The sequence below is a fragment of the Talpa europaea genome, assembly GCF_964194135.1.
Source record: "Talpa europaea genome assembly, chromosome: 15".
Lineage (NCBI taxonomy): Eukaryota > Metazoa > Chordata > Mammalia > Eulipotyphla > Talpidae > Talpa > Talpa europaea.
Genome location: NC_140083.1, coordinates 77,860,733 through 77,887,941, shown reverse-complemented (window position 1 = coordinate 77,887,941; position 27,209 = coordinate 77,860,733). Strand labels below are relative to the sequence as shown.

Below are 27,209 nucleotides of genomic sequence, written 5' to 3'. Positions count from 1 at the left end.
TGCTGAAAGCTATAAAACTCTGATGAAAACATCAAAGACCTAAAAAAAATGGAGGCATTGTATGTATGGATTGGAAGACGCAATCTTTCGTTAAGATGTCAGTTTCCCCCCAAATTGATCTACATATGGGCTTAACACAATCCAAATAAAAAATCCCTTCAAGGTTAAAAATAATTTTTTTTAAGATTTATTTATTCATACAAGAACTGGGGTACAGGTCAGAAGCGCGGGAGGGTGAGAGAATTCACCAGAGCCAGAGCGGGAAGCAGAGCAGGCAGAAGGACCGGAGTACACTGCTGAGGGGAGCAGCGGGCGGCAGGAGAGGTCTGTGCACCGTGTGGGATTCTCTCTCGCCGGCGGGGAATTGAACCGGCGCTGCAGAGGCTGCGGACAGCTTCGCAGTGGGGCGCTCAACCGTCGCGCCACTGGGGAGGCCCAAAAAATAATTTTTGTAGATATAGGTAGATTCTAAAATTTATATAGAAAGGCAGAATAGCTGAGTTCAGCTAGAACAGCTGATAACAGCTTTGAGAAAAAATAAATAAAGCTTGAAGACTTCAAACATCCTGATTTCAAGACTTACTATAAATTTACAATAATCAAGACTGGTTTTGGTGAAAAATGGTCTGTATGAAACCAGTCCTTGGAAAATGTATTGAGACACTGTTAATGTGTATGGTCTGTTTTCACACTCAGGTGTTTGAAATGAACTATTTCTAGTGGTGTATTTTCTATGGAATGTCATAGATAGAATGCACATTTTTCACATTTAAGTATCTCCAAAATCAGTGTGATCATGTAACCAGGCATTGTGGTATGTCATAGTTTACAGGCAGAGGTTTATCTTAGTGTTATTTAAGGAAATAATGTGCCTTACAGTCAGTGGTGACTTACAGTTGATGAAATTTAGTTTATAAGGTCAGGTTTATTAACTTAAAATCTCTGTACTGGTTATCTTCTTGCCTTTTTTTTTTAAAAAAAAGATTCATTTATTTATACAAGCACTGGGTACAGTCAGAAGTGCGGGAGGGTGAGAGAATTCACCAGAGCCAGAGCGGGGAGCAGAGCAGGCAGAAGGACCGAAGCACACTGCTGAGGGGAGCAGCGGGCGGCAGGAGAGGTCTGCTCGCCATGTGGGACCCTCACCCGGTGGCCGGGGATCGAACCGGCACTGCAGAGGCTGCAGGCAGCTTCGCAGCCCAACGCTCAACTGCTGCGCCACCAGGGGAGGCCCTATCTTTTTGTTTTTGCTATCAATTATGACCTAGGGTAAGGGAACTGGTCAAGCTTTTAGCTCGCTGGCTTCTGTGGCTATCACTCGCGGCCTTGAATGCAGAAGGCGTGTGGGCCCTGGGGCGCGCGTGCCTACCAGTGGACACCTGGAGTGTGGTGTGGGCATGCGTAAGTGGGCACGCCTGAGCCTGGAGGTCGAGTCACTCAGAAAAGGCTGCAGTGGAGAAGGGCTACGAAAGGACAAAGTGACTACAGAAAGGCAGGACCAAGCGACTACGCGAGAGCCTGTATAAAGATTTGCAGGGGGCCCAAGTTGCTGTCTCCCTGCTGGCCTGTTCCCCCTGCGCACTGTTAGCAAACCTGTGGGGATCCAAGGTTCTCTGTTAAGCTGCCTGTTTTGCTGCCAGCCCAGGCTGGGTAGGTTCACCGCCGGGTCCAGGCAGCTTAACAGAGAACCTTGGAGTGACATCCCCACAGGTTTGTTAACAGTGCACAGGGGAAACAGGCCAGCAGGGAGACAGCAACTTGGGCCCCCTGCAAATTTTTATATGCTCTTTCCTCTGGGCTCTCTCTGGCTTTCTCTTGTGGTCTCTTCCTCTTGGAGCCGTTCTCCGCTGCAGCTTCTCTGAGAGATGCCGCCCTCATAGCCTCAGCCTCCAGGCTCAGGTGTGCACTTACCCAGGCCCACACCATACTCCAGGTGTCCACCATCAGGCCTGCGTGCCCCCGGCCCGCGCTCCCAGGTGCCTTCTGCATCGCCACAATCAAGACCTCAGGTGACAGCCGCAGAGGCCAGAGGCATAAAAGCCGGACCAGTCCACTTACCCAGCGCTACCTGAATCCATGGTGAACCTACCCTGCCTGGCTTGGTTGCAAAACAGGTATGTTAAAAATCTAAGATTGTGAACTTTTCTTTCTCCTGTTTCTACATTTTGCTTACTGTCCTGCCTCTGTTGTGTTCGGTGTAATCAGATGTTCTATCTTCCCAGGTGAATTGAATAGCCTATCATTTTACAGTCTTTGTGCAAGTAAATTTTGCTTTAAAGTGTGTTTTTTCCAACATATATAGCTCTATCGGCATTTTCTTTTGACTAGTGTTTGGTATGACTTTTTCTGTGCTTTTACTTTCAATCGTGCTGTATCCTTAATTTTAGATTTACCCCTTAACAAATGTCACTGGGTTTTGTTTTCCAATTCAACCTGAAATCTCTGATATTTAACTAAAAATGCCCAGTGCATTTACATTTTTCATGATTATTGAAACACATATCCTTCTACTATCTGATTTTGGGCTGTCCTATTTGCTGCTGCTTTTTCATCTTAGACTGATGAGTGTTTTTACTGGGTAGAGAATTCCAGGTGTTTTCCCTATGTGCAATGATTAGTGAAAAGTAGCGGGCTCTTGTGAAAGAAGGTGTTTCTTGTTTTCTGGCTACCCTTCATTGAGCATAGTACTTTGTACATAGTTGATTTATAGAAATTATACTTATTTGTGATGGCAACCGATAATGGGCAAAGAAGTGATGCTGCCTTTTTCTTTTTACTCTTTACAATTCATTGCTAAAAAGTCTTAAGTCAATTTTTGTTTGGTATTTTGTAATCTTAGACTGTTATTTGCACATTTTCTGAATTAATAGATTTTGGTATTTTTACCTAGATGTGATACTAAATTATAAGAATTATTAGTTGAAAAAAAAGCTTGGATGGCTAGTTTTTATCCCCACAACAAAAGGATAAATTGCCATAGCTAAAATCCTATTTTCTTTGGCCTGCTTCACTTTCATTTAAAGAATGGTACATTATAAAGCTACCATTTATGAACTTCAGAAAACATGTATTTATGGAATCACATAGTAAATACAACAATGTGTCCTGGAGCCACACTAAGTTCATGATAGTGGTTTCCATTGCAGAGGGAAATGTGACTAGGGAGAGAAGGTGGTGCGTTCACCTGTACATTTTTTCTTCAGAAAATGATCTAAAGATAGCAAAATGTTAATATCTATTAATTTTGGGCGGTGGGGGTATATGGATTTGATATATTAACTTGTGTATTTTTATGTATTTTTAAAATGAAGGTTGCCATCTAGTGGACACATTTCAGTAGAACCTTTAAAATTCTTGATACTGAGTGCCTAACAATAAAATGAAACAAAGCTTTGCAGCTGCTTCAACACCACAAATAAGAAAAAAGGTAGACTCTGGTGCTTAAAACCACAAGCTTTTTTTTTTGTTTTGTTTTGTTTTGTTTGTTTGTTTGTTTTGTTTATACATGCACTGGGTACAGTCAGAAGCGCGGGACGGTGAGAGAATTCACCAGAGCCAGAGCGGGGAGCAGAGCAGGCAGAAGGACCGAAGTACACTGCTGAGGGGAGCAGCGGGCGGCAGGAGAGGTCTGCGCGCCATGCGGGACCGTCCTCCAGTGGCCGGGGAGCAGCCAGGGATCGAACCGGCGCCGCAGAGGCTGCGTGCAGCTTTGCAACCCAGCGCTCAACCGCTGCGCCACAGGGGAGGCCCAAAACCACAAGCTTTGTAGTTGACCAGCTGTAGGTCTGAGCCCTAGTTTTGTTATTTACTATGTGACCTTGGGCAAATTATCAAAGCTATCTGTGTCTTGTAACAATAAATCATAAACAGGGCCTCCCTGGTGGCGCAGTGGTTGAGCACTGGGTTGCGAAGCTGCCCGCAGCCTCTGCAGCGCCGGTTCAATCCCCGGCTGCTCCCCGGCCACTGGAGGAGGGTCCCACATGGCGCGCAGACCTCTCCTACCCCGCCCGCTGCTCCCCTCAGCAGTGTACTTCGGTCCTTCTGCCTGTTCTGCTCCCCGCTCTGGCTCTGGTGAATTCTCTCACCCTCCCGCGCTTCTGACTGTACCCAGTGCTTGTATAAATAAATAAAAACAAATCTTAAAAAAAACCTAAACAATAAATCATAAACAAATCCCAGTGTTGACTGTAGAACTGAAGCTACCAGGAGGGGGAGGGGTGGGGCAGATGAGGGAGGGTTATGGATGGGTGTTCAGGTGGTGGGCCTAGTGTTTACATGTCTGAAAAGGTGTGAACCTATAACTCTAATGTTGCCTCAATAAAAATAGTACAACTTAAAAAAAAAATCTAAGTTCCACAAGAACTGTAACGCTGACTTGTTCATTCTTCTAGTAATGCTTGGCATAGATGAGGTCTCAAATAAATAATTGCTAAATGAATGAATGCTCTTCCTTAAAAACAGTTTCTGATGCACTAGAGATACTCAGTAGATAGTCAATATAAGGAAATAGCATGACTGTGTAGTATGTATATAGGCAACCACAGATTTATAACAATGAAAGGTGATATTTACATAACTTAGCAGTTAAAAAACTTGTGAAATAAGCTTCATTCATTGAAGGTAGGACACTAGTACATTGTCAATTTTGAGGAAAAGGACCTTAAATATGTAGTGGCAAAGACTTGATCCTAATGCCTATGTTAGTTTGCTACGAAGAAATTTACCGATATACAAGAGTTACCAGAATTTTTTTTTTTTTTCTTAAAGGGGCTGTTAAATGGCCTAAATCTCTTCTAAATGACTAGCCCTCAAAGATTCCTGCCAAATTCTCCCTGAATTCCTCCCCAAATTCTCCTTCTGAACTGTACAGTCTTGCTGTTCCTTCACTTTTATAGTATTCAAAATGAAAAACTTTGTATAAAAGAATGTTAAATGATTACTACAATTAGATTTTTGTAAGCTTTGTCTCTTCGTTTCACTATAACCTGTGACTTTTCCTTTAAAATAGCTATCAAAAAAAAAACAAAAAAACCACATAGCTATCAAGCCCTTAGTCAAATTGCACTCAATTTATATCATTTACACCACCTTTTCCTGGGACTTTTGAACTGCCATTGCTACAACTGATTATATAATTCTAAGTCATAATACATATCTTTATGTCCTTCCTATGTCCATAGTATTTTTTTTTTTTTTTAAATGAGATCTGGTATTTTTTTTTTTTTTTAATAGAGGCATGCTTTATTTATTTATTTGTTTGTTTTGTTTATACAAGCACTGGGTACAGTCAGAAGCGCGGGAGGGTGAGAGAATTCACCAGAGCCAGAGCGGGGAGCAGAGCAGACAGAAGGACCGAAGTACACTGCTGAGGGGAGCAGCGGGCGGCAGGAGAGGTCTGCACGCCATGTGGGACCCTCCTCTGGTGGCCGGGGAGCAGCTGGGGATCGAACCGGCGCCGCGGAGGCCGCAGGCAGCTTCGCAACCCAGCGCTCAACCGCTGCGCCACCGGGGAGGCCCTGTCCATAGTATTTTAACTAAAGAAAAACATAAGTTCAATCAGTAACCTGCATATAATTGCAGAATGCATAAACAGTTATACTAAGATAGCCAAAGCTCTAACCATGTGCCTATTCTTCATACTGTAATTAATAAAAGTAAAGAGGGCCTCCCCAGTGGCACAGCGGTTGAGCGCTGGGCTGCGAAGCTGCCCATAGCCTTTGCGGCGCCGGTTTGCTCCCCGGCCACCTGGCGAGGGTCCCATATGGCATGACAGACCTCTCCTGCCTCCCGCTGCTCCCCTCAGCAGCGTATTTCGTTAGTCTGCCTGTTCTGCTCCCTGCTCTGGCTCTGGTGAATTCTCTAACCCTCCCATGCTTCTGACTGGACCCAGTGCTTGTGTAAATAAATAAATCTTTAAAAAAAAAAAAAAGTAAAGAGATACCTTTCTTTGTATGCTCAAGATATGTTCGTGGGCAACAATGCATTTCCTATCAATATAGTGTATAATTTAATAGTTGATAGTGAACTTACAAAAAATAGGAAATTGAGCTAAGGAAATAACTTGTTTATTGAACTTTTGAAGTCTAATTTCAGATGTGGACTATAATCACCTTTAAAATCTGGTAAGTCTGATACTGGATTCAAAGTAGAAACATCTAGAAAGATAATTTGATAGTATTAAAAGTAAAAACCTACTTTGTACTTATGGAGTCATCTATGGCTTGCTCAAACCTGTGACATTATAGTCTGCAGGCAGCAGAAATTTTACAAAATTTGTGGGTGTCTGCTGTTAAGGCACTTAGAACTAGGCTAGCTCTGAGGCAGCCGAGCTTAATATCTGCCCAATATACTGTCTTTTTTTTTTTTAAGATTTATTTATTTATTTATACAAGCACTGGGCATAGTCAGAAGTGCGGGAGGGTGAGAGAATTCACCAGAGCCAGAGCAGGGAACAGAACAGGCAGACTGACGAGGTACACTGCTGAGGGGAGCAGCGGGCGTGGCAGGAGAGGTCTGTGTGCCATGTAGGACCTTCGCTGGTGGCCGGGGATTGAACCAACGCCGCAGAGGCTGCGGGCAACTTCGCAGCCCAGCGCTCAACCGCTGCGCCACCAGGGGAGGCCCCCAATATACTGTCTTTTAAAACACTTTTTGTGGGCTTCCCTGGTGGCACAAGGAGTTAAGCACAGCACTTTGAAGCAATCCATAGCCTCTGCAGCATGAGTTCGATCCCCGGCCGGTCAGGGAGCTACCCACATGTCACAGCAGACCTTGCCTGTCTCGCCCACTGCTCCCCTCAGCAGTGTATTTCGGTCAGTCTGCCTGTTCTGTTTCCCACTCAGTCTCTGGTGAATCCTCTTTCCCCCCGCATCTCTGGCCTGTACCCCAGTTCTTGTATGCATAAATCTTTAAAAAAAAAAAAAGTGCTATAACCCAAGTTACCTCATGCTTCCTTAAAATTTTCAGGTGTAATGGACCATCTGTTTGAGAGTCTGGCTTAATACAAGGTAGTAAGTTAACTTTTTTGGCCCCTTTCATAAACTGCCAAATTAATGGAGTTCCACTTTTCAAAACACTTTTAATGAAATTTTTCATTAGGACTAATCATAAACTTGTCAATTAGGTTAATATTTCTACCTTGTAGGCTCCTGAACCATGCATGTCCTAAATAGTTACAGAACAAAAAACTTAAGCTTTCCCTAGTTTACTGTAATTGGTTCTGAATGAATCAAATCTTACAAACATAACCCATCTTAAAATAGGTTGTGTAGACCAAAACTATAAATTTATTCTCATTTTAAAGTTAAAATGCACTATAGTTTAAGTAACAGAATGGCTGTCAGGAAGCTTGTCATTCGTTTATCAATTAATACATATTTTACATTCAGCAAACTTAATTTTATCAAATGTCCTTTAATTTCATAAACAACAATATGACGCATTGTATAAGAAGCACACAACAGTTATGTAGTACAGTTTCAAAGTGTATACAAACTGGAATACAGAGGTTAAATACTGTTGTACTGACAGCATTTTTTAAATTTTGGGTAAACTGCATATAAAACTTACAATTCAAATATTAGCCAATCACAAAACTTTGCTTTCCATAATATAAAATGATACTTTGAGATGCAAAATATTTTTTTATACTAAACTATATAAACCTTTAAAATAATCATTAAAAACTCAACATTAGAATTTATAAAGATTAGCTATAAAAATATATTGGCAGTCACTTTTCTTATAAATGTACCATTCACTACATTACAAAATAGACTCTCAACATAAAATTGCCTTAATAACTGCACTATTTTAGAATCTGATAAAACTTACATTAAATTGATTATAAAATCTTCTTGGAAACCTTTGGTACATACCTTCACAAAAATTTTTAAAAATACTCTAATATCACCTCAAGGGCCTGTAAACATTCCATTCTATTAAAGCACAACAGAGTGAGAAATGTATATTCAACTGCATACAGAATAATCAAAAAACAATTTGTATTTGTAGAAAATTACCAGTCCCAGAGTAACTAAAACAAATTATTTAAAAGTATAAAACTTTTAAACAATCCTCTTTCCATTTTGATTAAAAAATGTTACAAAATCACCACTGCATTCATGTACCTTACATGAACCTTTTAGGACAAGGCCTCAAAAACATAACCCAGTTGCAAAACCCTCTCAAATCCAGTAAAACAAACTTAAAAACTCATTTAAAAGACTTGCTAATAGAACAAGTATAATCAGAACACATAATTTATATATCTAGTTATGCATTAGCTTTTCCTTTACATTTGTAATTTAGAATTTATTGGCAAAAACAAAACATATATACACACAAACTTGGAAAAGGTAAATTTTAGAAAACAGTAAAAAATGCAAACTTAAAGGATAAGAGGATTTATTTTTAAAAATTCAATTTACCAGATTTCATCTTCTGCCATTTTTGGGTTATTGACAACTGTTGTTGTTTAGAAAATTTTGCTGAAAGTTCATTTCCTGCTGCTTGAGTAAGCTGTAATTTCTATAGCATTTCCAGTTGTGCCAGTAACTTCTTTGAGGTCATTTTCCACTTTATTCTATCACCACATCTCTTGCATAAGATAGTGTATCCTTGAGTTGCTAAAGCCTAAATAAAAGGCTTCATTTTTGACCTTTTAATTTATAAAGCTCCACTAAAAAGAAATCCATCTAATTTTCAGGCAAGTCCACGAAAAATGTTTTCTTTCTTAAGAATCAAACACTTTTATGGGAATAAAGATCCTTCAAAGTTTTTAACTCTTCTATTAAAGTTTTATTTTGATTTTCCAGGACTGCAACTCTGTTTTCCAAGCATTTCACATATTCTTTTTTCTTTCTGCGACATTCTCGAGCAGCTTCTCTAATATAAGTATTAAAAAACCGATGTTAGAAAAAAAAATCACACTCTTAACAAAAATGGTAAAAACATTTCAGTAATTTTTCCTGGTCATCTTTTCTTTCTCACTTAAAAAGTTAAGGCCTCATGTAGGTACAGTGTTAAAATACATAGACATTAAGTGTAGGATTTAATTTTTTTCTCAGCTTAGATTAAAATGTCATGCAATATATATATCACTCTACACTTTTTAAAAGTTTTTATTGCTCCCCCCACCCCCATCATTACGTCTTTAATTAGTCTGAATTACTTAGTAAAAAATAGGACTCCAATTTTTTTCCAAATGTGGAGTTGATTGTGTCAGTATCACTTAATAAGTTGTCCTTTTTAAGTATACTTAGCCAGAACAAGAAGCTATTTCTGGGCTCTTTGTTAATGTCATTATATATTTTCACCTAAAAGCTTTGAAATTCCATCTTTCACAGTTATATTTTTAGTCCATCAGGAATATTTCTGTATGTTGGGTGAAGAAGAAATCCAAATTTTTTTTTCACATACAGATATCCAATTACCTTAGCACCAGACTCCCTCCTTCCCCCAGAAATCTGCACTATTTGTCTTTGCCAAGAACAGAATATCCTACACAAAAATAAGGTGAGGAGGGGCCTCCCTGGTGGCGCAAGGGGTTAAGACGCAACCTATGAAGCCAACCGCAGCCACTGCAGCACAAGTTCTATCCCCGGCCAGGGAGCTACCCAGAGGGCACAGCAGACCTCTCCCAACTAGCTCGCTGCTCCCCTCAGCAGTGTATTTCAGTCAGTCTGCCTGTTCTGTTCCCCGCTCTGTCTCTGGTGAATCCTCTCACCCCTGGCACCTCTGTTCTGTACCCTCTTTCTTGTATGCATAAATAAATAAATCTTTAAAAAAAAAAATAAGGTGAGGAGATACTAAGTTTTGTTTAAAGCTGTGATATAAGTGTGATAGTATGATGAGATAAATGAAATAGAGAGCTAAAAAACTGAGCATAAACACAGGAAACCTTGATATGACAGAATTCTCAGCTTCTAGATACAGCACTTTTTGGATATTGATCTCATGAAAAATGCATGAGATATAATTCTGATCCAATTCCCCACCTTGCATAGAGGCCCCAGGTTCTGTTCCTAGTACCCTGTGCCTACAAAAGTTCTGATCTGATTCTTTCTGATCACAAAGATGTAAATTTATCTCTAAGACACACGGGGCGACTTCATTGCTTATTAATCTCATGGTCTTGTGTTCCTGTTTCACTCCTAACCTAGATTTCGCTTACTTTCCAACAGCCTCATCACATCATTTGCAAGAATGGTTTTTATTTTATTAAGCTTTAAAAAATATAGCTTAGGTCATACTGTCTGAAAGAGAAGTCTCATTTTTTAAAAAATATATTTTACATCATTCTTCCTTTTTGTACAAGGTATGCTTTCTCCTCTCAAGTGTAGTCCCTGTAAAATTCCCACCACCAGTTCACCCCTGCACCATTACCATAGTCCCATGTGCTCTTCCCTCCCATTTTGATCCCTCCCCTTCCCCTGCAGAATGTCTCTGATTTATAGTTGCCTGTTAATTTTGTTTTTTAATTTATTATAATTATTTTTTCATCTGATCCTTTATTTGGTTCCCTACATTCCTCCTGTAAGTGAAACCATCCAATATTTTTCTTTTTCTTTCTGGCTTATTTCACTGAGCATAATCCCTTCCATCTCCATTCATGTTGCTGCGAATGGCATGAGTTTATCTTTTTTGATTGCTGAGTAATATTCCATCATGTATATATATACACCACATCTAGATCCAGTCAGAAGAGGTCTCATTCTAATAATTTTTAACTAGTTTCTTGGGTTTTCTAGGTACACAATCATACCATCAACAAAGAAAAACAATTCTTCTAATAATTATATAACTAACTTCACATTCCCTTATCTTATTACAGTTGTTGGAATGCCAAAACAGATTGCACAGTACCTGCCTTCTTACCAAATTCATTCAGTGATGCTTGTTGTTAGTTTATAGTAAAGAGACATTTTTATCTTGAAGTGAGTATGTCTAAATGATCCTTTTATGGAAACGTTTATTGCTCTCAGAAAATTATCTTTTTATCCTATTAATGAGGAGATGAAAATTGAATACTATTGTGATTTTTAGTTATTTTTTAAAGATTTATTTATTTATTTATTTATTCATTCATTCATTCATTCAAGCACTGGGTACAGTCAGAAGCACGGGAGGGTGAGAGAATTCACCAGAGCCTGAGCGGGGAACAGAACAGGCAGACCAACGAAATACACTGCTGAGAGAAGCAGCGGGCTCAGCAGGAGAGGTCTGCGCGCCATGTGGGACCCTCGCCGGTGGCGGGGGATCGATCGACCTGGCGCCGCAGAAGCTGAGGGCAGCTTCGCAGCCCAGCGCTCAACCGCTGCACCACCAGGGGAGGCCCTATTGTGATTTTTAAAACTATTGAATCTTGTTATTTGCCGTTTCTTGTTCTTAATAGACTTATTGGTATCATTCCTTTTTCTCTCTTTTCTGTGAGTACACGGCAGAGTACCCACTATATTCTTTTTCTCAACAAATCAGTGGTCTTTCATGCTTGATACATGTTCAGTACATCTAGCAAAATTTAAAATAAATTTTAAAGGTAAATAGTTCTGGGGATGAAATTATGGCTATATTTCCATGATTAAAATTCATTTTAAAAGCATTTCTGTATGGGCCTCCCTGGCTGCTCTGCCTGCTCTGCTCCCTGCTCTGGCTCTGGTGAATTCTCTCACCCTCCCACGCTTCTGACTGTACCCAGTGCATGTATAAACAAACAAACAAACAAATAAAGAAATAAATAAAACATGCCTCTATGAAAAAAAAAATTAAAAAAAAATTAAAAGCATTTCTGTATCAGTAAGTTTAAGTATACTAGGCATTTTAGAGAATTCTTTTCACTAATTGTTTTTCTTGCTAGACAATGACAAGCAGCCCAATAGGAAAAAAAATATATTACCTGAAAATCTTTGTTCAATAAGTCCTTTCAAAGAAAAAATTGAAATGGAAGAAATTTAGGTTAAATATTAAATAAGTAGATTGAGCAATGGGACTCTCTGATCCATTGGAAATAAATCTAACAGTAAAATAAAGCTGATATAAACCTCTCTCCTTATTTCTAATATACAACTGCAATTAACATTTGCTTATGTTTTGAGATTTAGAAAAAGGTTACCCATTCTGGCAGTATAGTTTTACTACCTACCTGTTTTTCATCAACCTTATTTCTCTTTTCAATTGGGGGTCATCTGTCTTAGTTGTCTGAGAGGTAAGAGTCACAGGAGATGTCATCACCACAGTTTGTGGCAGCGAAGTAGCAGAAGGTGTGGTACGAATCTGATAGGTCTGCATATCTCCTGATGCAGCTGTGTGGTCAAAAGAATGAGTAAATTTACAAGTGTTTTTCAGAGCACTCAGGGATGTTTTCCGTAGATACTTAAGAATACTTACTCTGTACAACCACCTGGTTGCTGGGTACAAGTATTTGCTGTCCATCAGAGGTCTGTGCATACTGGAGAATTGTTGTACCTTGCTGAGCGCTACCTGAATTTGTCATGGTTAATGTCTGAAGTCCCTGTACTCCATCTGTGCCTGGACTGGCCAGCTGTAAGGCTCCATTTGGGGCAATGGCAACTTGAACCAAAAAAGAAAACATAGCTTTTGTCAGACTACACAATGCACTAATTGCAAAGGACTGGCAAAAAAACCCCACAAACAACAAGAAACAAAAACACTATTCATTAATATAGGTTTGAATGCAATTCTACTTGATAACTGTTGACTTTGGGTGAACTAGATGTAAAAGAAAGAAAACGACATTTTAAATAAAATTTTATAGTTCAGATGCACTAATCTTGAGTTTCAAGCTCTACAACATAACTGACTGGTCAAAACACCTTTGGGGCTCTATGAAGCACTCCATGCTAACTGCTGTTCTGGGGCATACAAAGGCATTGAGGGCTAACTTGAAGGAAAAGTAAGTAGAAAATAACATTTACATAGTTTGTAATAAAAGTACTTTTTAAATGTGTAAGTGTACCTAGGGACATAAATAAGCCTTTTTTGTACTGTTTCTTAGCTCCACTTTCAATTGGCAACCACTGTTAAGTGTATTACATAAGTGATATTTTTAAAATGTAATCTATTCAGTCATTTCTTAGTGAAAATCACCAGTAAAATTTTAAGTCATCAGAAAACCGCTATACAGATCACATTACTAAGCTCTCCAAAAGCATTTTTCACTGATACTTATAATGCTTTCCCCTCATATCCTAAATTAAACACCTATAAAGCAGAGCCAAATAGAAAACATTTTAAGCATTATGCATTTCCCATACAGTAAATCCCTTGAGTCTAATGCCTCTCCCCTTCTCAGATTATAATTACACAATTCTTTTTTTCTTTTATAATGATAATGAGGCTATCAGGAAGCCAAAATACATGTCTCTATTTATGTGTTTAAGTATCCCTTCCCCAATGCCACACAACAAACAGTCCCACACACTTTATGGCTTTAAGAATAATGACATTAAATTTTTCAGTTGCAGAGATTTAGACTTATATTAGCAATTACTTTTAAAATTCCATGTATGCAACACATAATATGTATTATATATTCATATATATTTCTATTATGCAAATATGTAAGATAAATTCCCATTATCCCTATTTATTACACTGACCACCTGTACCCCCATCCTTAGATCCTGTTATTTCTGTTATACATTCCTCCCAAGATTTTCCTATGTTCATCTAGGCACTTATAACTAATAAATATGAAAATATGTGTATATACACATGTATAGATATGTATCTTTTGATGCTAAATATGTGAAAATATAGAATGGCTTTCATTTCTGCAATAGATCTTCCCATTCTTCTTCAACATGTACATTAATCTGGTTGAATTTACTCTAAATCTATTCTGTCCAATACAGTAGCCATTAGCCAAAATGTGTTTATTTAAGTTAACTAAAATTGCACAAAATAGGGACCCCCTTGGTGGTGCAGGGGGTTAAATCTCAGCACTATGAAGCTATCCACAGCCATCACAGCACAAGTTCGACCCCTGGCCAGGGAGGGTCACCACATGGCACAGCAGACCTTTCCTGTCTTGCCTGCTACTCTCCTCAGCAGTGTCTTTCAGTAGATCTGCCTGTTCTGCTCCCCACTGTCTGGTGAATCCTCTCATCCCCCACACCTCTGGTCTGCACCCCAGCTCTTATATGCATAAATAAATAAAATAAATCTTTAAAAAAACTGCACAAAATAAAAAATTCAGTTCTCAGTCTCACCACATCTGGTGCTCAGTTGTCACACATGGGCTACTGTACCGCACAGTGCAGCTATGGAACATTTCCATCATTAAGAAAGTTTTATTGAGTCATGACTGCCCTAAGTACTAGTTTGTATGCACTTATTGTAATTATAACTTATATTAACCTAAGTTTCTATATAGTTTCCATTATTATAATTTTTAATGATTCTAGAATTAATCATATTGACATAATTTTTAACATGCTACCTTAAAAACATTTTTTGGAAAGAGTTATACATGTCTATGGCTTAAAAAAATTGTTAAAAATTTAAAATGAACCCCCCAGTTCCCTGGCTCTGCTCCCAAAGTTCCTTTCTTGCAACTGCTATCTCCAGTGTCCATGTGTCTCCATAAAATATTCCATATATATTCTTTTAGTTATTCATAATGAATTTTACTGAAAGCCCAGTGTGTCCCAGGCCCTGTATGTCAAGGGTACAGCTATGAACAAGACAAAGTTCTTTCCCTCAAGGAATTTATATTCCCTGAGAACAGATCAGAAATAAGCAAATCTATAATTACTATAACTATATAATTAGTATGCAATTTCTTATAATTACATATAAATGCTGTAAAAAATACAAAAACAAATCAAAGGGAGGAGCTGTATGTGTCTCTTTGAGGAGGTGACACTTAAGCAGAGCAGGAGTCAGGATGTGAGCCAGGTGTGTACTGGGAGAAGAAAGTGTCAGACCAGACAATGGGGATGACAATCCCAAAGAACCTGAGGTAGAAACAAGCTTCATATGTTTGAGAAAAAGCAAGAAAATGTGTGGTGCAAATGTCATCAAGTGTCAGAAGATGAGACCAGAGTAGCAGGGAAGGCCAGATCCTGAATATGATGCCTTAGAAAGCAGGACTTGCTCTAAGTGTGAAGGAAGGTCACTGGAAGATTTTGAGCAGGCGTGGTATGATCTAAATCACATTTTACGTAAATTGCCTTGGCTGCACTGTGGAAAACTAGTAGAACAAAATTGGAAGCAAGATGACTAACAGGTTGCCTACTGTAGTAAGTCAAATAAGAGTGGACACCAAGGTGTTGGTGGACATTGGAGATGGTGAAAGGGGTCAAGTGGGACATCTATTTCGTGACAAGAGGCAAAGTCAGACAAAGAGCAGGGATGAGGAATGAGGAGAGAGTAGCTACACATGGAAAGCAGAAGTGAATTTATTGGGGTTACATAATTCTATCTTGACATGATGATAGTCAGACAATCCCATGTACTTATCAAAACTCACAGACATACCTCATTGGACATAATTTCTAATCAGTAGCTAAAGGTAGGTTTAAATATGTAAATGGTATTCCATAAACTGGGTAGGCAACTAGGCAAAATAAGAAATTGGTTATCTACCTCACTCCTTATACCAAAATAAACTTAACATGGATCAAAGATTTAAAAGTCAAAAACAAACAAAAAATGAAAGTAGGAACTGGGAAAATCAAAAATACGGAAAAGGCTTTATAAGCACTGACTCCAAATCCAAAAGTCACTGAAAAAAAGATGTGTGTGTCTGCTGCATATTTGAAATAAAATGTTGAAAGCAAAACTAAAAATTAAATTTGAAATATAAATTTATATTTATTATCTTATTTGTTTTGCCAAATGTCATTTTGATAAGCCAGTAGAGCTCACTAAATTATTAAGCAAAAAATCTAAGTGTTATTACAAGTACAAATAACTGATCAATTGATTCTTACTGAATATTAGATGGATATATACATATCTGTTTGTGGTATTTCATTTCTATTGGTTCCCCTAAGTTTTCCTTTTAAAAAGCAAGGATCTCATATGCTTTCCTTACAGCATTTTTCAGAAAGAGGTTTTTAAAGTTGATTAGTCCCTGATTATATAAAGTGGGCTGCAAATCACATTGCAAATATATTACAATCAGTTGTAAGCCACACTTCAAACTGAAATTCAGCATTAGTGTTAAACCTTTTACCATGTGACTAATGCAAATAATTCCTGCCAGAATTAAGATAGTAGACATATCTAGCTAGTGTTCAAAAGAGAAGTTTGTAAGAGGCAGTGTAGTTGGGATAAAATTGTATATCTAGAGTCAGAAAAGTTGAAATTGAATCCTGGCTCCATCCTTGTGAAGCTGGGTGTCTTTAGGGACATTAAATCTGAGCCTCGGTTCCCTCATAAACTGATAATTTCCTGCCTCACAAAGTTGTTGTAAGGAGTAAATGTGATAATGTTGAAAAAGTACTTTGCATTATTTCTGGCTTAAAATAGTATCCTTTAATAATCATCACAATTAAAGTATGACAATTTTTCTACACATTACTTCTGTAAGTTATTTTTTGTGTGTCTACCATGTGGAAGCTGTTTCCTATACGTACTGTACTGTCCAGTGCTAGTCTGATAGATGGGAGTTGGAACAGACATAGAAGTGACAGCAGAAACTCCAGGGTTTTCTCCGTCTCCTTTTCTGCCTCGTGTATCTTCAGAAGATAGGTCTTTCAAAATTTTTCTGTGAAAAATAGAACTCTATTAATGTTGGTAAGGAGGACAGCTCTGTGAAAAGAAATTGCGAAGCCTTTTTCTTTTTTTTTTTTTTAAAGATTGATTTATTTATGCATACAAGGGGTACAGGCCAGAGGTGTGGGGAGTGAGATGATTCACCAGAGTCAGAGCAGGTATCAGAACAAGCAGATCAACCGAAGTACACTGCTGAGGGGAGCAGTGGGTGGCAGAAGAGGTCTGCTGCGCCATGTGGGCTGCTCCCTGGCCGGCCAGGGATCGAACTTGTGCTACAGAGGCTTTGGACAGCCTCACAGGCTGCATTTTAATCCCTTGTGCCACCAGGGAGGCCCGCGAAGCCTTTTTCAATCTCAGGTTAAAAGTACAATAAACTACTAGTCTCCTAACCTTGGCATTAGGTTAGTACAGGTTATTTAGTACATACTATGAGGTACCGCAAGCTATTAATAGTTATCTGTCTATAGTCTCTTTCCAGAACTATGGTAGAATATAAGTTGCATGATTTCAGTTCCTCTAAATTTGTTAAGATTTGTTGGGCCTCCCCAGTGGCGCAGCGGTTGAGCGCTGGGTTGCGAAGCTGCCCGTGGCCTCTGCGGTGCCGGTTCGATCCCCGGCTGCTCCCCGGCCACCGGAGGAGGGTCCCGCATGGCGCGCAGACCTCCCCTGCCGCCTGCTGCTCCCCTCAGCAGTGTACTTCGGTCCTTCTGCCTGTTCTGATCCCTGCTCTGGCTCTGGTGAATTCCCTCACCCTCCTGCGCTTCTGACTGTACCCAGTGCTTGTATAAACAAAACAAACAAACAAACAAATAAATAAAAAACATACCTCTAAAAAAAAAAAAAAAGAAAGAAAGAAAACACTTGTCATTGGTATCACAGGCTTTAAATACTTAAAAAAAAAAAAAAAGATTTGTTATGGCCCAGGATGTGCTTTCTTAGTGGATGTTCTTTGTGTCCACGGGTGAACTGCTCTTAAAATGTCTTAAAATGTTGATAGTATTGTTCAGTTCTTTTGTAACCTTGCTGATTTCTGACTACTGCTTCTGTTGGATTCTGGGATAAGTGTGCTGACACCTTCAGTTATAAATGCGGATTTGTTTACTTCACTTTCTAGTTCTGTTTGTTTCTGATACATGTATTTTGAAACTGTTGTTGAGTGCATACACATTTTTTTTTTTTTTTTTGTGGGACCCTCACTGGTGGCCGGGGAGTGCATACACATTTATGATTGTTACTTCTTAGTGATCTATCTCTGGTAGCTTTTTTTGCTCTGAAATCTATTTTGTATATTGATATAGCCACTTTAGTTTTCTTTTGATTAGTGTTTTCATGGTATATCTTTAGCTACCCTGTTATCTTAACCTACGTGTAATCATTATATATGAAGTGAATTGCTAATAACTTGATTTAAAAAAAAAGTTTTGAGATAAAATTTATAAACTATACAATTTACCCATTTAAAGTATACAATTCATTATTTTTATTATAATGTGCAACTGTCACCACAATCTAATTTTAGAACATTTTTTCCTCCCCCTCAAAGAAACTCAGTACCCATTGGCAGTCAGTCCCCATTCTAGTCTTCCTTTCCCCAAGCTGTATGCAGTGACTCACCTACTTTCTGTGTCTATAAATGCCTATTCTGGACATTTCTTATAAGTGGAACCATTCAATACACAGTATTTTGTGATCAACTTCTTTCACTTAGCTTAGTATTTTCAAGGTTCGTCTATATTGTATCATATATCAGTATTCTGTTCATTTTCATCGCAAAAAACAAACCAGTATTCAGATGTATGACTATCATATTTTGTTTATCCGTTTATCAGCTGATAGACATTTGGGGTATTGCTACTTTTTTTTTTTAAATATTTATTTATTTATTTATACAAGCACTGGGTATAGTCAGAAGCGCAGGAGGGTGAGAGAATTCACCAGAGTCAAAGTGGGGAGCAGAGCAGGCAGAAGGATGGAAGTACACTGCTGAGGGGAGCAGCAGGCGACAGGAGAGGTCTGCGTGCCATGTGGGACCCTCCTCCGGTGGCCAGGGAGCAGCTGGGGATCGAACTGGCGCTGCAGAGGCTGCGGGCAGCTTCGCAACCCAGCGCTCAACCTCTGCGCCACCAGGGAGGTCCAAGGGTATTGCTACTTTTTTGGCTATTACGAAAAATACTGCTATGAAACATTTGCATACAAGCTTTATGTAAATGTTTTTATTCCTCTTGGGCATATAGCTATGAATTAATATTTGGTTGCTCCTAATCTGTGGAAAGTTTAATTTTCCTTTTGTATGTTCTAGTTTCCTGCAGGCATCTCTGCTTAATCCACAAATCTCAGGTTTAGAATCCCTTCCTGCAGTAGTAATGGATATATCTTGGTTTTCATATTTGCTTCTGCTTTCCATTCTGGTAACAGCTCATGTATATAGGGTTTTTTTAAATAAATTTTTACGGAGTAGCACTGGTTTAATAACATTCTATGGGTCTCATGTATACAGTATTACAATTTGACATCTGTATATCCATAGGTATATTCTCCATCATGATCATCACTAGTTTCCTCCCACCACCAGACATTTACCCCCAGCTCCTTTCCCCTTTAGTAACCACTAATATGCCCTCTATATCTAAGAGTTTTTGTTTTATTTGTTCATTTGGTTTCTTTATTGTATGTATATGGTTTACTGTTTATTGGATTTATAGATTTATATAGATTTCTATTATTTCCTGTAAGTGCACAATGCATCAACAAGTATTTCATCCAGGAGCTAAATGATTTGTGCTGGAAATAAAACTGTATTCTTTTGGTGATAGCCTCTAATAAACTAAGTCTAAAGGTAATACAGGACTCCAATAGACCATCCCTGCCTTACATGTTTCTGTCTGGTATATTCTTTCCATTTATGTATGTATGTATGTATGTATGTATGTATGTATTTATTTTTAAAAGATTATTTATGCATACAAGAGCTAGGGTACAGGCCAGAGATGCGGAGGGTGAGAGGATTCACCAGAGACAGAGTGGGAGAAAGAACAGGCAGACTGACTGAAGTACACTGCTGAGGGGAGCAGTGGGTGAGTCAGGAGAGGTCTGCTGCGCCATGGGTTGCTCCCTGGCCGGCCGGGGATTGAACTCGTGCTGCAGAGGCTGCGGATTGCTTCACAGTGCTGTGCTTAACCCCTTGCACCACCAGGGAGGCCCTTCCATTTGTTTTTATATTTATTTATTTATTTATTTATTTATTTATTTATTCATTCATTCATTCATTCATTCAAGCACTGGGTACAGTCAGAAGCACGGGAGGGTGAGAGAATTCACCAGAGCCAGAGTGGGGAGCAGAGCAGGCAGCTTCACAACCTAGCGCTCAACTGCCGGGGAGGTCCCCCATTTGTTTTTAAAGTGCCCAATTTAACCATCATCATCATCATGATCATCATGAATGTCTTTGTTCATCAATCTTACTTATATTCACATTCCTTTCATTTGGCTTCATATTCTTCCTTAAGTATACCCTTCACTGGTTTCTTTTTTTCCCTTATTATTTGTATGACAAATAACTTTGTCACATGTTTTATTAAATATGATAACCCTAAGTTTATTGAATAATAACCATATATCCAACAAAAATTAGAAAAGCATTTCTACATAATAACTTGAAAGTTTCCTTTTAGTTTTTAAAAAATCAAAGATACTAATTTAGACATAAGTATTTAGTCTATGAGATGAATGAAGTGACAGCAATCTCAAGATAACAGCTGCGATCTAAGAATTGTTCAAATGTACTGTTTAAAAATGGGTATAAAGGGCCTCCCCGGTGGCGCAGCGATTGAGTGCTGGGTTGGGAAGCTGCCTGCGGCCTGTGTGCCGCCGGTTCGATTCCCCGGCTGCTCCCCGGCCACCGGAGGAGGATCCCGCATGGTGCGCAGACCTCTCCTGCTGCCCGCTGCTCCCCTCAGCAGTGTACTTCGGTCCTTCTGCCTGTTCTGCTCCCCGCTCTGGCTCTGGTGAATTCTCTCACCCTCGCGCGCTTCTGACTGTACCCAGTGCATGTATCAACAAGAAAGACAGACAGAAAGAAAGACAAAGACAGAAAGACAAGAAAGACAGAAAGACAGAAAGAAAGAAAACATGCCTCTATAAAAAAATAAATAAATAAAAATAAAAATGGGTATAAATATTTGCCAAAAAATCATTTATAATAATACTATATTATAAAAGAAACATAATTTCCAAGCAAAGACATGGTACATAGTAGGTATTCACTTAATATTTGAGAATGACTGGCTAGTAGGCATTTAGTTGCATATTACCAACACGTGGTACAGAATTTCAGGGAGTCTAAATATGTCATTATACAGATTTGTTTTAATGTGGCAAAACAGCATAGTGCGGTTTTTTTTAAAGATTGACTGATTGATTGATTGATTTATGTAAGTACTAGGTACAGTCAGAATCGAGGGAGGGTGAAAGAATTCACCAGCGCCAGAGCGGGGAATAGAACAGGCAGACCAACTAAATATACTGCTGAGTGGAGCAGTGGGCGTGGCAGCAGAGGTCTGTCGCGCCACGTGGGACCCTCGCCGGCGGCCGGGGATTGACCTGGTGCTGCAGAGGCTGTGGGCAGCTTCACAGCTCAGAGCTCAACTGCTGCACCACCAGGGGAGGCCCTAGTGAGGTGTTTTTATTTTAAATGCATATAAAAAATACATTAGAACTTGGATTAGTTGCTCTTATAGAATGACTGAACTGCAAGATAACAGGCTCGTCAGTGTTATCGATACTCTGGAAACCTGAGGAAATCATTTCTATGAGGTAAAAGGAGATAGAACATTGCATTTATCTGAAGATGACCATAATCCTCACTGGGGAGGACTTCATCACCTGTGTTGTTGGGCATGGATACTATTTGAAGTGCTAGGCTTTATAAGTCTGACACACAGCAGTAGAGAATCCTTCCCATACATTTTATAGTTGATTACACCAGTTCATGAGACATTCCCTTATCAGTGTATCTGTATGTAAGAGCCAAATCCCAGGCTCCAACTTCTCATCATTACCAGCAAGTTTTACTGGAAAAGAGCCATGTGGCTGGACTTGATATGGCAGCAAGGTTGACTAACAATTCTGTAATAATAATTCAGTTTACCCCAGGGTTTCACTATCAGGTCTCAGAAGATTAATGCTTTTAAAAGATTCATAAAACTGAATTAGACTTTAAGAAAGTTTGGGGAAAAAAGATTACCAAGTGAGCTGACCATTTCAAATTGTTGACTGTGATCATAATACAACAATTTCAAAACTTGTCTCAGGCTCTTTGTTCCAAGACCTTCTGCTAGTTCTCTTTAGCCGTTAAGTCCCACCATGGTTGAGCTTAGACTGTGGCCTTGACCACTGCCCCATTTGCAGTTTCTTAAATTGTTTCAAATGACTTCTATTTCACCATCATTTTGGGTGATTGTTTAGGTGGGTATAAAATTCCAGGCTAATAGTCACTTTCTCTTATCATTTAAGGATTTTAGTCCTTGGTTGAGCTTAGACTGTGGCCTTGACCACTGCCCCATTTGCAGTTTCTTAAATTGTTTCAAATGACTTCTATTTCACCATCATTTTGGGCGATTGTTTAGGTGGGTATAAAATTCCAGGCTAATAGTCACTTTCTCTTATCATTTAAGGATTTTAGTCCATTATTTTCTGTTGTCAGTATAATGGTCATTCCTTTCAAGGTAATTTGTCCTTTCTCTTTGGAAGCTTTTAAGAACTTTGAGTTCACCAATTTTACTTCAACACTGTACTTTCTATACAAATAACATGTTCCTTTTTTATACAGTTTGCTTTGCACAGTACCATTTGCAATCATTTGTCAACATAACACATACAAGGTTTGATGCAAGAGAATATTCACCTGTAAGATGGGCGCCGTGCTAGGATCCCGTGGGTTTTCTGTGAGGAGCCTATACTGTCAGATGAATCCTGAGATTCCTCACTTTCTGATAAAGATGATACCTGAAAAACAAAACCAGTTTTACTATGATGAACAATGGAGTTGGGAAAATAATATAATTTTTACTCAGAAAACATTATCTCCTACACCCAAAGTTATTTGTCATTAAAGCTAAGGTATAAAAGAAGAAAACAAAAAGAAAAAGGATAAGGCTTATTTCAGGAGCCCAAACTAATTGAAAGAACATAAATTATTGAGTCAGAACTAAGAAAGTCTATTCCTCAAATAAAGCAATACGTTTCACTAGTGTTACAAAGACCAGTGTCTGATTTCTATGCTATTTCTGCACTGATGTACATTATTCACTTTAAAAAAAAAAATCATGAACACTATCTAATTAGGATTTGGGACATACCAAATTTGAAATACTATTAGGTACCCAACTAATATCTAATTATTAGATAATGATATTGAGGGGACTGCTGTATATTCAAGTCTGTGAGTAAGAAGCATAAAGTTGGGAGTCATATCTCTTTAGCTCTACTTAAAGTTGTGAGGCTGAATAAGTGCACTAAATAAATACAGAGAAGCCTAAGGTCAAAACCCAGGAATACTCTTACAATAAGAGATCAGGAAGAAGAGGAACAGCAAATGAGACTGAGAAGGAGCTACAAATGAGGTAGTAAGAATTCCAAATGAGGGAACCTTGGAAAAGTAGTAAAGACAGTGTATTGAGGAGAAAGTATAATCAGCATGTCAAATGTTGCAATTAGAGGAAGTAAAACAAGGACAGAGATAGATCATTAGATTTAGCAAGGTGGAGGTCACTGGCAAGGGTAGGTATAAACATATACAACTTAAAAATCTATAGAATTTATTTCACTTCACAAATAAGTTAATACATACAAAGCACTTAGTGCATGGCGTAAGGCAAGCACATTAAATGTTAACTATGAAGCCTTTTAAAATTGTCAACACAGTAACCATATGCAAGTTTTGTTATAACATCTTACAACTGAGAAAACAAGTTATTCTCAATTTAAAAAATGTGTATTTCCCACATCTGTACATACATTGTGGCACCTGACTTCAGTTAATATCTACAAGAATCTTTCCCCTAAACTATTTAGACTTTAGAGATTTTAAATTTCCAGAGGGGCCTCCCTGGTGGCGCAGCAGTTGAGCGCTGGGTTGCGAAGCTGCCCGCAGCCTCTGTGGCGCCGGTTCGATCCCCGGCTGCTCCCCGGCCACCAGAGGAGGGTCCCGCATGGCGCGCAGACCTCTCCTGCTGCCTGCTGCTCCCCTCAGCAGTGTACTTCGGTCCTTCTGCCTGCTCTGCTCCCTGCTCTGGCTCTGGTGGATTCTCTCACCCTCCCGCGCTTCTGACTGTACCCAGTGCATGTATAAACACAACAAAAAAACAAATAAGTAAATAAAACATGCCTCTATTAAAAAAAATAAATTTCCAGAGAACACTGTTTTATAATCACCTTCAAAAAACTGCATTAATATCGAGTCTCATCACTCCTCAAAATGCGTAGGGTCATGAAATTTTCTTCCCAGGTACTGCGAACTCTCAGCTCTAGCAACTCCATCCAACCTCTCCCCACACTAACAGACATGACCAAACTCTAGCACAGCTTCTACCAGCTCAAGGTCACATCCTTGGATGACTCTGCCTGATAAAGTTCATTGCTACCAAAAGAATTTACTGTTTGTTCCAGCTAAAAGCTGACTGAAGGCCCTCTGCCTTTTCTGAAAGAATTTACTGTTGTAAATTATTTCTCTACTCCTTGAGATATGAATCTTTTATAACCTTTGAAAAGTAATTTTGGGGGGGGGGGGCTCCCCGGTGACCTGCGGGTTAAGTCTCAGTGCTACCAATTGCAACAGCTCTCCTCAGTGACCTGAGCCTGAGTTCGCTCCTTGGCCAGTGACCTAACTTCGCCTACTGCTCCCCTCAGCAGTGTATTTCAGTAGATCTGCCTGTCTTGCTCCTCATTATGTCTCTGATGAATCCTCTCACCCTCTGCACCTCTGGCCTTCACCCCAGTTCTTCTATGCAAAAATAAAAAAAAGCTTAAAAAAAAAATTTTTTTTTCCCAAGGACCAGGAAGCCATTCCTTTGAAATGTAATCAAAATATCCACCTCTGTTTTTCTCTGATAGTATTCCAATTTGGGGCTACAGAAATTAAAGAATGAAAATAAAGAATTTACAAATCTTGGGAGTCCAGTTTTAGAGATACCATTACAACACAGAAAATAAATCAATGGTACCTTTCAGACCCCAACTGACACCAGTTGACACCAGTTGCTCAAAACAAAAGGATAAGCTTATAGTGGGGATAATTTACATTTCTGAAAGGAAAAGAGCAATAATTCCTCCAGGATTTCTGGCAATCCTTGTGCTTTTGTGGGGACTAAGGGCCTGGCAGGTGAAAATGGAAAAAGGCACCAGATTTTGTTTAGCTAATAGTCGTCCCCCCCCCCCCCCCCGTCACTGTTCTAATTTTACAAAATGCTCATTACTTGGGCTCCCAAAGCCTGGTACCTTCCCACTCTCCACCCTCAAACTTGCTAATCTAAATCCTGAAATCTGTCTCAAAGGAGGAAAAGGAGTTGGGCCCAAACACAGAGGATTACCTTCACCCATTAATTTTCAGTGCCAACCGAACTTTGTGTAATGATGGAAAAGCTCTATATGTGCACTTTCAACAGAGTGGTCACTAGCCACATGCAAATATTAAGCATTTGAAAGGTGGCTACTGTGACTAAAGGACTGACTTGTAACTTTATTTCATTTTAATTAAAACTGATATACTGGGCCTCCCCTGGTGGCGCAGCCTTTGAGCACTGGGCTGAGAGGCTGTCCACAGCCTCTGCAGCACTGGTTGGTTTCCCGGCTGCCGGTGAGGGTCCCACAAAAAACAAAACAAAACAAAGAAAAAAACTGAAATACCCACTTTTGCTAGTGACCATCACTCAACAGTGCAGGTCTAGATCTCCCAGAGTTGTAGATCCTACTAGTATACCATGGATTCAACCTCAGAGTCCCTCTTAGGAGAAATGGAAAGAGAAGGATTTTTCTGAAGCTACTCTGGTTAAACTGTGATCTGCGGACTAATGCTCCCTGATATCCTCTCATTCCATGGGGGTAGCCTCCAAGTCCTTATATAGATGATGACAAAAAATTGGCATATTTCTTAGCTACCAAGTTCTGGGATCCAGGAGACCATAAACATAGGGATAAGGCAAGGTGGAAAAGAAGAGAGTAGCATGGGGAAAAAAACTCTAGTTAGCCGGAGTTTGAATCCAAAATCTTCTAACTTCAGAAAGGCAAAAGGCTTTGGAGTGACAGGTTTGGGCTGATTTTTCCTATAGTTCTGGATTACTATGCAATTATTTAACCTCTTAGGACATCAGTTTTCTGTTTTATAAAAATAACAATATTTTTTACAGTTGTAGAAAATAGAAAATGAATTATAAGGTAAAAACAAAAGGGGGGTGAAGCAATGGTACCTACAAATTTGTCTCTTGTTTATATCCTGGTTCAACAAACTGCTTAAAAATATGTGTGTGTGTACACACACACTGTAAATAACATTAAAAAAAATACTGAATGACTATTTGGTGATATTAGGGAATAATTTTGGTTTTGGTGTAACAATATTGTGGTCTCATTGTTTAAAGGAGTTCTAATGAGGGTCTCTAGGATACACTTCAGTATAACACAGCTGGTTCCAGGGGACCCAAGGGAAGGAGAGGATAAGAAGTTATGAGTGAAATCATGAGTTAATTGAAACTGGGTGATGGCAACTATAATGGTTCAACCTAGTGTCTCTTTCTCTGAATATGTTTGAAAATTTCTGTCAGTGTTTTTGAAAACCTAGTATAATAGTGGACATGTAAGTGGTTGGTCCTGCAAGCCCAGTGCTTTTTATTTTTTTATTTCAAGATTAATTTTTATTTATTTATTTATTTATACAAGCACTGGGTACAGTCAGAAGCGCGGGAGGGTGAGAGAATTCACCAGAGCCAGAGTGGGGAGCAGAGCAGGCAGAAGGACCGAAGTACACCGCTGAGGGGAGCAGCGGGCGGCAGGAGAGGTCTGTGCGCCATGTGGGACCCTCCTCCAATGGCCGGGGAGCAGCCGGGGATGGAACCGAACCGCAGAGGCCGCGGGCAGCCTCGCAACCCAGCGCTCAACCGCTGCGCCAGCGGGGAGGCCCGCCCAGTGCTTTTTAAAGGACATCTGATCCCTTTTGTCAATCAAGGAGTTTTACTACCTCTCAACTCTAGATGGCTTTATAATTGAATTTTACCACACCTTTAAAGAAGAACTAATACCCAAGTTGCTCAAATTGTTTATAAAAATATAAGAGGGAAAGACCACTAACACATTTTACAATGCCAACATTACCCTAAGACCAAAAAGAGATAAAGACAGCACAAGAAAATTATAGACCAATATCCCTGATCAACATTGCTGTAAAAAATTACAATGAAATACCAGCAAATCAAATT

The 27,209-nt window shown here is 39.2% G+C and overlaps 1 protein-coding gene across 1 annotated transcript in view; it reads right to left on the bottom strand.

The window, feature by feature from the left end:
• Window positions 1–8,741: 8,741 nt before the first annotated feature.
• The window catches only part of ATF1 (activating transcription factor 1), a gene marked incomplete at both ends in the record, with an annotated part of 32,097 nt that continues 13,629 nt past the window's right edge, over window positions 8,742–27,209 (bottom strand). Inside the window, 5 exons of the mRNA XM_084255532.1 lie at window positions 8,742–8,886; window positions 12,143–12,302; window positions 12,388–12,570; window positions 16,605–16,735; window positions 22,646–22,746. Of these exons, the coding sequence (XP_084111658.1) occupies window positions 8,742–8,886; window positions 12,143–12,302; window positions 12,388–12,570; window positions 16,605–16,735; window positions 22,646–22,746 (720 nt within the window). The remainder of the gene's footprint in view (window positions 8,887–12,142; window positions 12,303–12,387; window positions 12,571–16,604; window positions 16,736–22,645; window positions 22,747–27,209) is intronic.